The sequence below is a fragment of the Rhinoderma darwinii genome, chromosome 1 (assembly GCF_050947455.1).
Source record: "Rhinoderma darwinii isolate aRhiDar2 chromosome 1, aRhiDar2.hap1, whole genome shotgun sequence".
In the NCBI taxonomy this organism is placed as follows: domain Eukaryota; kingdom Metazoa; phylum Chordata; class Amphibia; order Anura; family Rhinodermatidae; genus Rhinoderma; species Rhinoderma darwinii.
Window position 1 is genome coordinate 392,764,514 of NC_134687.1, and position 17,924 is coordinate 392,782,437.

The 17,924-nt window shown below is 42.0% G+C and overlaps 1 protein-coding gene across 2 annotated transcripts in view; it reads right to left on the minus strand.

Annotated features, from left to right (window-relative positions):
• The window catches only part of FANCC (FA complementation group C), a 334,367-nt gene that overhangs the window by 121,684 nt on the left and 194,759 nt on the right, over nucleotides 1-17,924 (minus strand). For both annotated transcript variants that reach the window (XM_075852374.1, XM_075852382.1), the window contains 2 exons: nucleotides 17,293-17,348; nucleotides 14,347-14,511 (listed from right to left, as the gene is read on the minus strand). In XM_075852374.1, coding sequence (XP_075708489.1) covers nucleotides 14,347-14,511; nucleotides 17,293-17,348 — 221 coding nt within the window. The remainder of the gene's footprint in view (nucleotides 1-14,346; nucleotides 14,512-17,292; nucleotides 17,349-17,924) is intronic.

Genomic DNA, 17,924 nt, shown 5'->3' on the forward strand with positions numbered 1-17,924 from the left:
TTTTGCCTTATAGCAAACTAGTAACTTTTTTAATAATTCCTATGCGTGCCGGTTGCTAGGGTCTTTCTCTTGCTTTAGTTCTATGTTGCTGTAAGCTTGAACCTTTAGACCCATTTTAAGGCTGAAATTGCACCCATTATACAGGAGCAAAAATGGACCTGTATTATGCTTACATGAAACTTACATGTCTGTATTTACATGTTATGGTTTTGGTACAATTCTGGCAAAACCGCATCAAAAGCCTTGCAGTTTAGTGAAAATTGTGGCAAAACGAAATAGCGCTGGAAAACCGAAATGTGTGAAAGAGTTCAACGGTTATTCCCAGAATTTACCCCCAGTGATCACCTATACTGTGGATAGTTATTATTGTCGATTCTGGGACAGCCCCTTAACCCCTTAATGACCGCCGATTAGCCTTTTCACGGCGGTCATTAATGGGCTTTATTCTACAGCGCCGCTCTTCCACGGCACTGCATTAGAATAAAGTAAACAGAGCAGGGAGCCGTCAAATCTCCCTGCTCTGAGCTGCCAGAGGCAGCTGAGGGCTGGGGGCGTCCCTGCTCGACCGGGTGAGATCGATATAAGTATCGATCTCACCCGTTTAACCCCTCACATGCGGTGCTGAATAGCGTGCACCGCATCCGAGTGGTTTTGGAGAGGAAGGGAGCTCCCTCTCATCCCACTGACACCCGGTGATAAGATCGTCGAGTGTCTGTGTCTCCGATGGCAGCCGGGGGCCTAATAAAGGCCAGAGGCATGACCTAGCAGATGCCTGTCCGTTTTAAACGGACAGGCAGTAATACACTGCAATACATAAGTATTGCAGTGTATTATAAAAGTGATCGGATGATCGCATATGAAAGTCCCCTAGTAGGACAAGTAAAAAAAAAAAAGTGGAATAAAGTTAATAAAAAAAATGTGAAAAAAAAAATGAAAACCCCACTTTTTCCCCCTTACAAAATGCTTTACTATTAAAAAAACCCACAATAAAGCAAAAAAGTTACACATATTTGGTATCGCCGCGTCCGTAACGACCCCGACTATAAAGCTGTTAAATTATTTAACCCGCACGGTGAACGCTGTAAAAAATAAAATAAAAAACAATGGAAAAATTGCTGTTTTCTGTTAATCCTGAATGTGATAAAAAGTGATCAAAAAGTCGCATCTACTCTCAAATGGTACCAATAAAAACTACAAGTTCACCCGCAAAAAAAAAGCCCTCATACAACTGCATCGGCGAAAGAATAAAAACTTTACGGCTCTTCAAATATGGAGACACAAAAACAAATAATTTTGAAAAAAAAGCGTTTTTACTGTGTAAAAGTAGTAAAACATACAAAAACGATAACAAAAGTATTGCAGTGTATTATAATAGCGATCGGAGAATCGCATATTAAAGTCCCCTAGTGGGACTAGTGAAAAAGTTAAAAAAAAGTTTCATAAAGTTCATTTAAAAAAAAATTTGAAAAAAAAAATGAAAAACCCAGCTTTTCCCCTTACAAACTGCTTTACTATTAAAAAAACTAAATAAAGTAAAAAAGTTACACATATTTGGTATCGCCGCGTCCGTAACGACCCCGACTATAAATCTATTACATTATTTAATCCGCACGGTGAACGCCGTAAAAAATGTAATAAAAAACTATGGAAAAATTGCTGTTTTATGTGAATTCTGACTTTAAAAAAATGTGATAAAAAGTGATCAAAAAGTCGCATCTACTCCAAAATGGTACCGATAAAAACTACAAGTCTTTCCCACAAAAATAAGCCCTCATACAACTGCATGGGCGAAAAAATAAAAACGTTACGGCTCTTCAAATATGGAGACACAAAAACAAATAATTTTGGAAAAAAAGCGTTTTTACTGTGTAAAAGTAGTAAAACATACAAAAACGATACAAATTTGGTATCGTTGCAATCGTAACAACCCGCTGAATAAAGTTATTGTGTTATTTATATCACACGGTAAACGGCGTAGATTTAAGACGCGAAAAAGAGTGGCGAAATTTCAGGTTTTTTTCTATTCCCCCCCAAAAAAAAGTTAATAAAAGTTAATCAATAAATAATATGTCCCCCAAAATGGTGCTATTAAAAAATACAACTTGTCCCACAAAAAACAAGACCTTATACAGCTATGTCGACGCAAAAATAAAAGAGTTATAGCTCTTGGAATGCGACGATGGAAAAACGTAAAAAATGGCTTGGTCATTAAGGTTTAAAATAGGCTGGTCATTAAGGGGTTAAGACAGCTGTCTTTAATGCAGGCACCAAGTTGATTTGGAGAGTGTAACTGGTCTGGAGGAGGCTGAACTCTTAATGGTTGGTAGGGGATCAAATACTTATTTCTCTGTGCACAATGCAAATAAATATATATAATTTTGACTATGTGATTTTCTGTTTTTGTTTTTTTTATATATATATAATCTATCTCTCACTGGTAAAATTAACCTAGCCTAAAAATTCTAGACTGTTCATGACTTTGACAGTGGGCAAACTTACAAAATCAGCAAGGGATCAAATACTTATTTCCTTCACTCTATATCTATCTATCTATCTATCTATCTATCTATCTATCTATCTATCTATCTATCTATCTATCTATCTATCTATCTATCTATCTATCTATCTATCTATCTATCTATCTATCTATCTATCTATCTATCTATCTATCTATCTATCTGTGTGTGGAGTAAATTTGGTTCTGGTACAGTATCTATGCACATTGTTTGGATCTGTTACTATATATAGTACTGAGCTTGGGTTTGTTAGGCTTTGTTCATATCTGTGTCAGATCCTTCGTCGCAGAATTTGCCACATTTGACAGGAAGAATAGTGCTGCATGCAGCGCAATTTTTGCCATCAAAACGATGGACAACATGATGGAACCAGATGGATGCCATTATACTGTAAGACAAAGTACGATGCAGATGTGAACAAAGCTTTAAAGGGAAGGTGTCACGATTTTTTGTTAAAATATATATATATATTATGGCTTTTAGTATGTCATTAAAATACATTTTATTTATTTGTGTTTTTGTGTTGTACGTTTTTCTTTCTTTTACTTCTCTATGGGGGCTGGCATTTTTTTTTTTCATCTCTTTTTTTTTTCATCTCTTTTTTCTCATCTCTTTTTTCATCTCTGTATGTGTCGATTAACTAATGCGCCGCTCCCACACAGACCAAAAGGAAGGTCTTCGGCAGAGCGATATCCAGCGCCATTTTCATGTGGACCGGAAGCCGCGGCCGGACAGTAAGATGACGGCTTCTGGCCATATGGTCAGACTCAAGGACTAGGAGCGGCGGCGGCAGGAGCAGGTAAGTTATGTTTGTGTTTGTGATGTGTGTGTATGTTCGTATTATACTGTGTCATTACCACTGTATCTTATCCTCCTACACTGTGCATTCGCTCAAAAAATGGCGGCACACAGTGTAGGAGGTTTGAACATTCAACCCCCTCCTTTCTCCTGGCACTAGACAGGATAAAGGAGGGGGGATTGTGTGAGGACACTAGAGCGAGTGTGTCTTCTCCAATTTTGCAGCATAAAGCAATGAGGTTGCTTTACCACATGCCAATGCTGCAATTTTGGGAATTGCTCCCTCTAGCGACCAGCACATGGAAATGTTATAAATTGGAATCTAATTTATAATATTTCCTGACTTGTGAAAAAATTAAAACAATGTGTAATCATTTATATACTAACTGTTTAACAAAAAATAAATAAAAATAATTTCTAGCGACACATTCCCTTTAAGGTGGTTTTATACGGGAAGATGTCACCCGTTTTTACCACATATAAAACGAGCGCCGATCGACAATACAGCTTGTCGATCGGCGCTCGTTTGCTCACTTCAAAACGAGCAATGATCATTTAATTTGAGGACGAACGATTGTTCCTACGATCGTTCATCTCCATACAGTTGCATCATGTCGGCAGCACACCGAGAAGTACTGCCGACTAGCGACCATTTTTTTGGCTGCCTAAAAGATGTGATTGTCACGAAGGGTCTGTGGACCCACTGGGCCGTACCACCTTGGCGGTAAGGCAGCTGGCCAACAGGGCGCAGGTGAAAGTCTATAGTTCGTATAGGTACTTGTGGCAGCTCAGACAGCAGCAGGGCAGGCTCGGCTGGGACTAGGCAGCAGGTAGACGTCAGGCGAGGTGAAGCAGGTTAGACGTGGATACAGCACGACACGACTTTGGCACAGCACAGTGCTCGACCAGGAAGGTATGGAATGCTAGGAACAGGAACAAGTACAGGAACAGGTAACATACTAGGAGGCCATCACATAGACAGACTAGGAATACACAACAAAGCTCAGGCGTGGGATGATGGGACTGGGCCTTCTTATAGCCCAGGGTGCTCTGAAGCAATCAGCTCAACTACAAACATGCGTGCGCTCTGGCTTCTCAAGTCTGGACTGAGCACGTGAGCGCACCGTGGTGGTCACTGTGGAGCAGGACGGCCATATGTGCAGACATCTCTTGAGAGAAGGGCGTCGACTGGACGGAAGGAGTTCGTGGTCAGCGACCACGGACGTTACAGTGATTAGCACATGAATGAGCGTTTGCTCGTTTATCAGCTGATTTTGAGAATGATCGGTAAAGAGCGTTTGCATGAAAGCTTGTTCACCCAATCATTGGCCTTTGTAAAATGTACCTTTAACGTATCTGTGCAGGAGGTTTGGTCAGTAAGCTTATCTGTAATCATTATGTAGAATTAGTTCTGGTGCCATATTTTATCAGCAAGCTTGGTTCTGTTACCATATCTACGCTGTAAGCCTGGTTCTGGTGCCATGTGTAATCAGTAAGCTTGGGTCTGGTGCTGTATCCACATGCTTTATACAGGGCTTGACCAAACTCCAGAAGTCAGGTAGCCAATGCACCTACAATATTGCTGCCCTATTTGGGTATATGTACATCATACAGGGGGATCCCCACTTGTGACCCCCCTCTATGTGCCAGAACAGAGAGCCGCCCTGTAAGAGTAGCTCCCATTTTGGCAGACCCGCAGTGTCCTCCCAGGGGAAATGTGTGGCTGGCCGCAGTCTTCCCTGGCGATAACAACTGATCGCCGGGGATAAGACAAGCCGGATCCACGGCGTTCAGCCTGCTTCTTTTCAACTTTTTGGGTTCTTTAGTATTAATGTCTAATTGCGTGGCCACTTTAAACTGTCTCCCAAAATGTACAGTATTTTGTTCCACCCTGGTTTAATCTATGTATTCAAAGGGTTTGGTTAAGGGCAAGAAAATTTGCTGCAGTGCTTGGTTTCAACCACTCTAAACTAGGGAACACTCTAACAAAATGGACCGTGAATATAAATGAATATGTGCCAAGTGAGGTCCCATTATTATTGGGCAAAAGGTATTATTTTTATATACAGGTACAGTTAAGCATTAACATTTGGGCATAGTGTTTTATTACTCATTGGACACAGGGTAGTGTTTTTAAATATCCTACCCAGACTGCACTTTCCTATACAGGGGGCCACCGCAAAAAACATATATAGCGCGGTTTAATATTTCTTTTTACAATGAGAGCCTATGGGTGAGGGATACCACTGTAAGGCATCCATGACAGGCCTCCTTCGGACATAACCGTCGTGAGCGTATGCCTTTGACAGAAGGCAGGAATGCTGAGCCTAACAAACAGTTGGAAGCCCATACAAGTACCTTGTAACGTCCATGGTCGCTGACCACAAACTCCCTCCATGCACTCGACGCCCTTCTCTCAAGAGATGTCTGCACATATGGCCGTCCTGCTCCACAGTGACCACCAGGGTGCGCTCACGAGCTCAGTCCAGACTTAAAGAGGCTCTGTCACCAGATTTTGCAACCCCTATCTGCTATTGCAGCAGATAGGCGCTGCAATGTAGATTACAGTAACGTTTTTATTTTTAAAAAACGAGCATTTTTGGCCAAGTTATGACCATTTTTGTAGTTATGCAAATGAGGCTTGCAAAAGTCCAAGTGGGTGTGTTTAAAAGTAAAAGTCCAAGTGGGCGTGTATTAGGTGCGTACATCGGGGCGTTTTTAATACTTTCACTAGCTGGGCGCTCTGAAGAGAAGTAACATCCTCTTCTCTTCAGAACGCCCAGCTTCTGACAGTGCAGATCTGTGACGTCACTCACAGGTCCTGCATCGTGACGGCCACATCGGCACCAGAGGCTACAGTTGATTCTGCAGCAGCATCAGCGTTTGCAGGTAAGTCGATCTTACCTGCAAACGCTGATGCTGCTGCAGAATCAACTGTAGCCTCTGGTGCCGATGTGGCCGTCACGATGCAGGACCTGTGAGTGACGTCACAGATCTGCACTGCCAGAAGCTGGGCGTTCTGAAGAGAAGAGGATGTTACTTCTCTTCAGAGCGCCCAGCTAGTGAAAGTATTAAAAACGCCCCGATGTACGCACATAATACACGCCCACTTGGACTTTTACTTTTAAACACACCCACTTGGACTTTTGCAAGCCTCATTTGCATAACTACAAAAATGGTCATAACTTGGCCAAAAATGCTCGTTTTTTAAAAATAAAAACGTTACTGTAATCTACATTGCAGCGCCTATCTGCTGCAATAGCAGATAGGGGTTGCAAAATCTGGTGACAGAGCCTCTTTAAGAAGCCAGAGCGCACGCATGTTGGAGTTTGAGCTAATTGCTACCAGAGCACCCTGGGCTATAAGAAGGTCCCAGCCCCATCCTCCCACGCCTGAGCTTTGTTCTCGTATTCCAAGTTTGTCTTGCAAATGGTCCCCTAGTGTTTCCTGCTCCTGTATCCTGATCTAGTGCCCCGCTGTGCTGAGCTGTAGCTGTGCTGTGCTGTATACCACGCCTGTCCTGCTTCTCCACGCCTGACGTCTACCTGCTGCCTAGTTCCTGCCTAGCCTGCCTTGCTACTGTCCGAGCTGCCACAGGTACCCTATATGAACTATAGACTCTTACCTGCGCCCTGTTGGCCAGCAGCCATACCGCCAAAGCGGTACGGACCAGTGGGTCCACGAACCCTACGTGACATACCTAGAGCAATAATTTGTAATAAAGCAATATAAACAATTAGTAGGAGGGAGTTTGTGTGAAACATAAAGAATAAAATCTTTGATAAAATATTAAGCTCCCTTCGGAGCTCCAGCTGTAATGAATCGGGGTAGGGAGACGACAGGTGAGCCCTAATCTACCCGCAACTCAGTCCCTACCTACTTGCATGGCCCGTCCTAAGTGACGGCGTACAACTGGGCGACGGTCCCTACGCTCAGTAAGTGCAAGACAGACAACACAAGACAAGGGCACACAGAAGCAAAGGGGAGTAGGGGCAGTTGCCCATGGAAAACCGTGAGCAACAGGAAGTGGTGAACGAGCCGAATCAAACCAGGAGAGTACGTAGTAGCAAAACAGAGCAGGAGAATAGTCAGGCAAGCCAGGGTCAAAAAGTTACAGCGGTCAATCAGGTAAATAGCAGAGCCAGGAAACAAGAGAATCACAGGCAAGGAACATGCTGCAAGTGAGGGTATAATATAAATAGACCAACGGTGGGAGCTAGAACCATCAGACCAGGCTGTGATAGGTTCTCCCTCTCCTCAGCCTGCAAGCCTGAGTGGTAACAGATCGCGTCACTCTAGCAGACCTTGGAGCTGATGAAGGCTGATTAACCCCGGGCATCGACACAGAACCTGTGTCAGGCAAACCCTTTACACCAGCAATATATTTTTTAAAAAGGGAATTAAAAAGAGGGAAAAAAAAAGAGAGGACAGACCCCACATTTGGGATATATCGTACACATAAAAAAAAATACGAATAAAATTGTCATACACTGTATTTGCTTTCATTAATAGATCCGTCGAACTGAAAAAAATTGTAAAAAAAAACCCTGCTTGGTATACATTTCTATAGGGTACATTGCAAATATGTGTTTTTTGAGGTGACAAATAGAGAAGTAAATAAATGAAAAAAACTCAACACATCTCAACATACATTGTCCCCATAGAAACCTACAAAACGTTGTCAGCACACAATTGTATGCATAAGACAAAAAACCTTACATGTGGTGTGAAACCGCTTTATAAAATAATTCCAAAGAACAACGTAACTTTAAAATTTGATATTTAAACCAGCAGCTCCTACCTTTGCCACTAGATGGCAACAAAATCACACACAAAAAATTTAGCTAGTCAATGTTTATCCTAAATTCTTCATAACTTAGGCTGGATTCACACGACCATGTTACGTCCGTAATGGAAGGAACGTATTTCGGCCGCTAATCCCGGACCGAACACAGTGCAGGGAGCCGGGCTCCTAGCATCATAGTTATATACGATGCTAGGAGTCCCTGCCTCGCTGCAGGACAACTTTCCCGTACTGTAATCATGTTTTCAGTACGGGACAGTAGTTCCACGGAGAGGCAGGGACTCCTAGCATCGTACATAAGTATGATGCTAGGAGCCCGGCTCCCTGCACTGTGTTCGGTCCGGGACTTCCGGCCGAAATACGTTCCGTCCATTACGGACGTAATATGGCCATGTGAATCCAGCCTTTGGCCATGTGAATCCAGCCTTGCTGAATCAAACTTTCTCTCCATTACATTCCCTTTAGATGTGTAAACAAAACTCCATCCAAAAAATATAACAATGATTTCAGAGGTGCTTTTGCTTCCTAGTCTTCGTTCTCTAAAGGGAATCGGTCACTAGGTTTGTAGCCACTATGTTATGCAGCTGGGGTTTATTGTTCCAAACCTGGCCACGTTAAAAACGGCCATTTCAAGAACAGTTAGTAAAATTATTTACAACTTACTGAAAGGAGTCCGAGAGAGGAGTCCGATAGCATAAGGCGCATATGTATTGCGCACATGAAGCAGAGATCCGTACACCTCGCTTCATCTCAGAATGTGCATGCGCCAAATGACGCTCGGTGGCTCCCATTAAAAAAAATAAAAAATCTAAAATATGATGAGGTTTTTATTTTATTCACCCCAAAAAAGATTAGTTAAAGATAATGAATACGTTATATGTGCCCCAAATGGGTGACAATTATAACTCGTACTGCAAAGAACAAATCTTCATCAAGCTATGCGTGCCCCCCCCCCCCCCAAAATATAGCTCTTGAAAAGTGGTAAAACAAAAACTATTGTAACAAACCTTAAAATAAGGTTAACATGCAATTAATGCAGCACGGTTAATGGAGTAAAATCAAGTCCCAATAAACATTGATAGAATTGCTTTATTTCTCCCCCCCAAAAAATTATAAAAGTTTTTCAATACCTTATATGTACGCCTAAATATGGCATTAAAAAAATACATCTCAACCCACAAAAAACAAGCCCTCTTATGGCTATGGTGATGGAAACATTTTAAAGTAAAGGCTCTTGAAATGTGGCAATAAAAAAAAATCTAAATGCTGCATCCTTATCCCCTTAACCCCTTAAGGACGCAACCTGTTATGGCCTTCAGGACACAGCCAATTTTTTCAAATCTGACATCTTTCACTTTATGTGATAATAACTTTGGAATGCTTTTACCTATCCAAGCGATTCTGAGATTGTTTTCTCGTGACACATTGGACTTTATGTTACTGGCAAAATTTGCTCGATACATGAAGTATTTAATTGTGAAAAACACCAAAATTTTGCGAAAAATTCAAAAAATTTGCATTTTTCTAAATTTATATGTATCTGCTTGTAAGACAGATAGTAATACCACACAAAATTGTTGCTAATTAACATCACCCATATGTCTACTTTAGATTGGCATTGTTTTTTGAACATCCTTTTATTTTTCTAGGAAGTTACAAGGCTTAGAACTTTAGCAGCAATTTCTCACATTTTCAAGAAAATTTCAAAAGGCTATTTCTACAGGGACCAGTTCAGTTGTGAAGCGGATTTTAGGGCCTTATATATTAGAAACCACCGATAAGTCACCCCATTTTAAAAACATTACCCCTCAAAGTATTCAAAACAGCATTTAGAAAGTTTCTTAACCCTTTAGACGTTTCACAGGAATTAAGGCAAAGTAGATGTGAAATTTTCAAATTTCTTTTTTTTTTTTGCAGAAATTCATTTTTCATCTATCTTTTTTGTAACACAGAAAGTTTTACCAGAGAAACGCAACTCAATATTTATTGCCCAGATTCTGCAGTTTTTAGAAATACCCCACATGTGGCCCTAGTGCACTTATTGACTGAAGCACAGGCCTCAGAAGCAAAGGGGCACCTAGAGGATTTTGGGGCCTCCTTTTTATTAGAAATAATTTTAGGCACCATGTCAGGTTTGAAAGGCTCTTGCGGTGCCAAAACAGTAGAAATCACCCCAAAAGTGACCCCATTTTGGAAACTATACCCCTTGAGGAAATTATCTAGGGGTACAGTGAGCATTTGGAAACCGCAGGTTTTTTGCAGAAATTATTGGAAGTAGGCCGTGAAAATTAAAATCTACATTCTTTCAAAGAAAATGTAGGTTTAGCTAATTTTTTCTAATTTCCACAAGGACTAAAGGAGAAAATGCAACACTACATTTTGAAAGCAATTTCTCCCGAGTAAAACAATACCCCACATGTGGTTATAAACGGCTGTTTGGACACATGGCAGGGCTTAGAAGGGAAAGAGCGCCATTTGGCTTTTGGAGCTCAAATTTAGCAGGAATGGTTTGCGGAGACCACGTCACATTTGCAAAGCCCCTAAGGACCAAAACAGTGAAAACAACAAAAAAGTGACTCCATTTAGGAAACTACACCCCTTGAGGAATCCATCTAGGGGTGTAGTGAGCATTTTGAGCCCACAGGGGTTTCATATATTTTATTAGAATTGGGCAGTGAAGATTAAAAAAAAAAATTTTTCCAATAAGACGTAGCTTTAGCTCAAAAATTTTCATTTTCTCAACAAATAAAGGAATAAAAGAAACCCAACATTTGTAAAGCAACTTCTCTGGAGTACGGCAATACCCCATTTGTGGTCATAAACTGCTGTTTGGGCACACGGCAAGGATCAGAAGAGAAGGAGCGCCATTTGGCTTTTGGAGCACAGATTTTGCTGGATTGGTTTCTTGACACCATGTCACATCTGCAAAGCTCTTAAGGTACCAGTACAGTGGAAACTCCCCAAAAGTGACTCGATTCACGAAACTATACCCCTTGAGGAATTCATCTAGGGGTGTAGTGAGCATTTTGACCCCACAGGTGTTTCATAGATTTTATTAGAATTGGGCAGTAAGAATAAAAAAAATCCTTTTTCTTCAATAAGACGAAGTTTTAGCTGAAAATGTTTCATTTTCTCAAGAAATAAATGGAATAAAGCACCCCAACACTTGTAAGGCAACTTCTCCTGTGTACGGCAATACCACATATGTGGTCATAAACTGCTGTTTGGGCACAGAGTAGGGCTCAGAAGGGAAGGAGCGCCATTTGGCTTTTGGAGTACAGATTTTGCTGGATTGGTTTCTGGGCGCTATGTCGCATATGCAAAGTCCCTGTGGGACCAAAACAGTGGACCCCCCCCCCCCAGAAGTGACCCCATTTTGGAAACTACACCCCTCAAGGTATTCACCTAGGGGTGTAGTGAGCATATTAACTCCACAGGTGATTGCAACATCGAGTGCACACCAATTTCTGCCAGAGTGAAAATGTGATTTTTTTCCATAGATATGCCAATATGTGGCGCCCAGCTTCTGCTACCATAACAAGACAGCTCTCTAATTATTATGCTGTGTTTGCCGGTTTTAGAAACACCCTACGTGTGGCCCTAATCTGTTGCCTGGACATTCGACCAGGCTCAGGAGTGAAAGAGTACCATGTAAAATTCAGGCCTAATTTGGCAATTTGCTAAGTATTGGATCACAATTGCAGAGGCTCTGATGTGAAATAATACAAGAAACCGCTGAGAAGTGACCCCATTTTGGAAACTGCACCCCTCAAGGCATTTATTAAGGGGTGTAATGAGCATTTTCACCCCACAGGCCTTTTTCATGAATGTTGCGCTGCGGAAGGTGCAAAGTAAAAATTTCAATTTTTCCCTAGATATGCTATTTCAGTGGCAAATATGTCGTGCCCAGCTTGTGCCACTGGAGACACACACCCCAAAAATTGTTATAAAGGGTTCTCCCGGGTATGGCGATGCCATTTATGTGGAAGTAAACTGCTGTTTGGGCACACTGTAGGGTTCAGAAGGGAGGTAGCGCCATTTGGTTTTTGGAGCGTGGATTTTGCTTGGTAGTAGTTTTGTTTGGAGTCTTACTGGTGTTTCCGTTTATAATGTTGGGGTACATGTAAGCCGGGCGGAGTATATAAGCGGCATAGTCAGGTGGTATAATAATGGGGTAAAAAAAAATAATCCATAGATATTTGTTACGCTGTGACACAATCCTTTCTGCACAGGCCGGTGTCGCACTAATAAATGGTCCTTACTTCTGCCCCTTTTGGTCCACACTCTGAATCTTTGCATTTTGAGGAATTTTGCTGGGAAATGTTGTCCTGGTATAATACGGGCACCCTCACTTCCAGCAGATATGTTTGGGCCCTACCCTTCCTGGTTCCCTAATTTTAGGGGCCTTGATAATTCGCCACTTGAAACAGAAGAAATGTTCCCCTCGGGTCGGCACAACTGCATATTTTTTTTTTCCTGACTTATTGGAGCCTTAACTAATTTTATTTTTTCATAGACGTAGTGGTATGAGGGCTGTTTTTTTTGCGGGACGAGCTGTAGTTTTTATTGGTACCATTTTGGGGTACATACGACTTTTTGATCACTTGTTATCCTTTTTTTTTTGGGAGGCAAGGTGACCAAAAAACAGCAATTCTGGCATATTTTTTTAGTTCTTTTTATACAGGGTTCACCACGCGTTATAAATTACATGTTACCTTTATTCTGCGGGTCAGTCCGATTTTTTATGTTTTACAACTTTTTGCACAATAAAATAACTTTTGTAAAGAGAATGGATTTTTTTTCTCGCCAAGTTGTGAGAGCCATAACGGTTTTAATTTTTTCGTCGACGGAACTGTATAAGGGCTTGTTTTTAGTGAGACGAGTTATAGTTTTTATAGGTACCATTTTTGGGTACACGCGACCTTTTGATCACTTTTTATTTAAATTTTTGGAAGACAAAGTGACCAAAAGATAGCAATTATGTCAGTATTTTTTAGTTTTTTTTTTATGGCATTCACTGTGCAGAATAAATAACATAATATTATTATAGTTCAGGTCGTTACGGTCACAGCGATACCAAATATGTATGGCTTTATTATTTTTTTCAATAATAAATGACTTGATAAGGGAAAAAGGGCGATTGTGTTTTGTTTTATTTTATTACTTGAAACTTTTATTGTATTTTTTACAACTTTTATTTTTACTTTTCTTACACTTTTCTTTAGTCACACTAGAGGACTTGAAGCTCCAACTGTTTGCTTGATGTTCTAATACATTGCACTACCTATGTAGTGCAATGTATTAGAACTGTCAGTTGTTCACTGACAGCAAACCTATCAGGCTCCGCCTCCGGACGGGGCCTAATCGGCTTCTGTAATGGCAGATAGGAAGCCATTGTTAGGCCTCCTGTTGCCATAGTAGCAGTCGCCAGCCTTGCCATCGCATGGCAGGCTGCCGATTTCATACAAACCACTTTGATGCAGCGATTGTATTGGATCGCTGCATTGAAGGAGTTAATGGCAGGAATCGGAGCTAGCTCCGGTTCCTGCCTTTACAGTGGGATGTCCGCTGTAACATACAGCGGACACCCACTGCTGATGACGCCGGCTCAGCTTCTTAGCCAGAAGCTGAGCCGGCGCCATCTTCCCGATGGTACCGGAAGCCTTTTGGGCCCCACCGACGACGGGGCATAGGAGGATTCCGTTACAGGCAGACCGGGAGGTAAGTATTAGACCTCCGATCACCTTTGCAGCCACTGGCAACCCAGCGATCAAAACAAAAAAAACCAAAAAAACATATAAGTTCACACTTGCGTTCTAAAATCCATTACTCTGATCCGTTTCTACATCAGAATAAGGATAAAAACGAATAATTTAAAAATCCCATTGAAATAAAAATGCAAACAGATTACAATCCGTTTGTATCTGTTGTGCATTGACCCCAATGATAAAAACAACCCACACATTAGACATCCGTTTTTCTCAACGGAGTAAAAGTCGTGTACTCTGCACTTTTATATCCGTCAAAAAAACACATGACTAACATAACGGACGCAAACGGATGCTAACAGATGCAATTAAAAATCCCATTACTTTCAATGGGATTTTTAACTGATCCGTTTTTATCCACTATTCTGATCCAAAAACGGATCAGAGTAACAGATTATACAACGCAAGTGTCAAATTAGCAGCTTCAAAACAGACAACACTCCAACATTTCTCTACTTACTTTTGAATCGCATCATTTATAGCATGTAAGAAATAACCTTCAAGAATTTCATAGGACTCCATTCCATGGTAGAGCAGTAATGCTTCCAGCAATGGGGCTACTTCAGCCAAGGTAAGAATAGGAATACATATCACGCATAATGAGCGTACTTCCTCAGCCAAAAATCTATTTGAAAAATACATGAGAAATGAAAAGCTCAAAGATTTCCATTGATCTAAAATGAATGTCAGATTTGCAAAAAATTAACTGATCCATACGGGTGAAAATATTAGCTAGCCAATATTACAATATTGTTTTTTTACTTTATGTTGACTGCAGATTTGTCTGGTATTATTCATCTCCTGAGCACATTTACCAACATATTGATAATGACAGTATCAAAATGCATTGTGACTGAATAATTTAGGCATGCTTTTTATAAACAAAAAAATATTTAGGATCTATTCACACGACAGGGTCCGAGTGTCGGCCGATAAAAACGACCCTTTTGGTCCGTTTTTCTCGCCCGTTTTGCATCCGTTCCGTGTTTCCGGTTATATCGGTCGATTTTGACCCGTTTTGCATCTGTTTTTTTCACTGTCCGTTTTAAAAACGGATGAATTTCATTTGTAAATTTTTTGCTACACACGTCCCTCTGTAGATAACGCAACACACTGCCCTCTGTAGATAATGCAACAAACTGCCCTCTGTAGATACTGCCACTGCCCCCCTGTAGGTAGTACCACACAGCCCCTCTTGTAGGTAGCACCACACAGCACCCCTGTAAGTAGTGCCACACAGACCCCTGTAGGTAGTGCCACACAGCCCCCCTGCAGGTAATGTCACACAGCCCCCCTGCAGGTAATGTCACACAGCCCCCCTGTAGGTAATGCCACACAGCCCCCTGTAGGTAATGCCACACAGTCCTCTGTAGGTAATGCCACACAGCCCCCCCGTAGGTAATGCCACACAGCCCCCCGTAGGTAATCCCACACAGCCCCCCGTAGGTAATGCCACACAGCCCCCCGTAGATAATGCCACACCGCCCCCCGTAGGTAATGCCACACAGCCCCCCGTAGGTAATGCCACACAGCCCCCTGTAGGTAGGTCTACACAGCACCCCCCATACATGGCACCCTCGTACCTTTCTGTAGATAGCGCCACCGTTCCAGGAGAAGTCCCTGACTTCAATGTCCATATATAGACAGTGAAGTCAGGGACTTCTCCTGGAGCGGAATCCCCAATCCCTGGGCACAGCGTGGCCGAAGCTGTGGATTGGGGATTCCGCTCCTACAGGGAGCAAAAAACTACCCTCCTCCTCACATGCACTTCGCACTGTGGTAGGAGGAGGAGAGAGCGAGCAACGGAAGACACAGCTGTCACTCGGAACACATTCCAGCGATGGCCGTGTATTACCAGGCCCCATAGACTTCTATGGGAGCCGGGCGGCCGGGAGTACGGATGAAAATAGGGCATGTCCCATTTTTTTGACGGCCCAATTTCCCGGGCAGTCAAAAAATCGATCGTGTGAATAGCCCCATTCGAGGTCTATTGCTCCTACTGCGGCCGTGTGACAGACGCTTTTTTGAACGGCTGTTACACGGCCGGGAAACCCTGTCGTGTGAATAGGGCTTTACTGTGTAAAAATTTAAATTACTTTCACTTTGCTTTATGAATTTTTTAGCCAAAACGGGAAATGGAAGCATTTCATTACACACAGCTGGACTTCTTAATGGGGGAGATCAGAAAAAGCTATGTCTAACATTGGGCAAGTATGTAAAATATCTACACTAATGTATGGCTTCAAAATTAAAAATAAATCATCATACTGCTACATAAATTGAAAAATGTCAAAAAAATTTAAGTACTAGAATGATATGGGGTTAAAATGAACAACTAGTCTGCTACATAGACACAAAATTATTCTGGCCCTAAAGCAACAAGTACTGTGCAAATATTTTATATCAATCAAAGCAAATCTGAGAATAAAGCCTCATGCACACGAACATATTTTTTCCTCCCGTAAATACAGGCGTAAATACCTTGGTCACACGTATTCGACCCGTATTGCACCAGTATTTACGAACCCGTGCCCGTAAATACAGGTCTGGTGTCACCAGTATTCCACCCGTATTTACTACGGGCACGTTTTCGCTGCAAAATTGCACTGCAATAATCGGCAGCCCCTTCTCTCTACCAGTGCAGGATAGAGAGAATCGACAGCCCTTTCCGCAGTAAAAGTAAAAGAAATTCATACTTGCCCGGCCGTTGTCTTGGTGACACGTCCCTTTTTCGACATCCAGCCCGACCTCCCTGGATGACGCGGCAGTCAATGTGACCACTGCAGCCTGTGATTGGCCTGTGATTGGCTGCAGCGGTCACATGGGCTGAAACGTCATCCCAGGGGGCCGGACTGGAGGAAGAAGCAGGGAGTTCTGGGTAAGTATGAATGTCTTTTTTTTTTAACAGGTTGATATATATTGTGATCGGTAGTCACTGTCCAGGGTGCTGAAAGAGTTACTGCCGATCGTTTAACTCTTTCAGCACCCTGGACAGTGACTATCCCCTGACGTCGCCTAGCAACGCTCCCGTAATTACGGGTGCACACACGTAGTCACCCGTAATTACGGGGGCCCCATAGACTTCTATGGGCCTGCCCGTGCCGTTATTACGGCCTGAAATAGGACATGTTCTATATTTTTCAACGGCACGGGCACCTTCCCGTAAGCATACGGGGAGGTACCCGTGGTCAATAGAAGTCTATGGGCCCGTAATTACGGGCCGTAATTACGGGCGTTTTTACGTTCGTGTGCATGAGGCCTTAGGGTGAGTTTTTCCGCAATGATTTTTTGCTGCAAATTTGATGTGGATTTCACATTTTACACTGCTAAGGGCAAAATCTGTGGCAAAAATCAACACCGTTTTTTACATTTGTTTAATTCATTATAATTATTAAGGAAAACTTACTCATTTCTGGTATTTTGTGGACTTCTTTTAAGCCGCTTAATTACCGATGAAATGATCTGTAAAAAGAACACAATAATTTTTTTTATTAAAGTATATACTGGGTTAATTTTACCTAAAGCTCAAGCCTGCTCCGTTGGTTTGTTACCAAGCAGCAATCATGATAGGCCGCCTGGGAATCGCCAGGAACACGCAGTGGTTTTCTGTACATATTCCTGGGTGGCCTATGACAATCAGTGTGGACCAGGTAAGTAAAAGATTGCAGTTTGTAGAATGATTGGAATTCTGGCAAAAGCTTTTGCTCAGATTATCAATTTAATGACAGGATCCAGCATGAATTTAAAGGCTGGGCTAACATGGTTCAATTTGGGCAAGATCCGGTTATGACTACTACTCATACAAAGGATATACATGCTGCAATTTTTTAGTAGGATGAAAATGATTCCTTTAGAACACTGATCAAAGTTTGACAGTAGGAAACCATTCATCTCTTTGATGACGATCTATAAGGAGATACAGCCTGTCTGACGAAAATTTTTGTTATGGGTCAGATCGATTGGCATCGATTATCGACAAATGATAGCAGTCACTACTTAGAGTTGGGCTTCTTGGCTTGCAGGAGGCTCTTGCAGCCA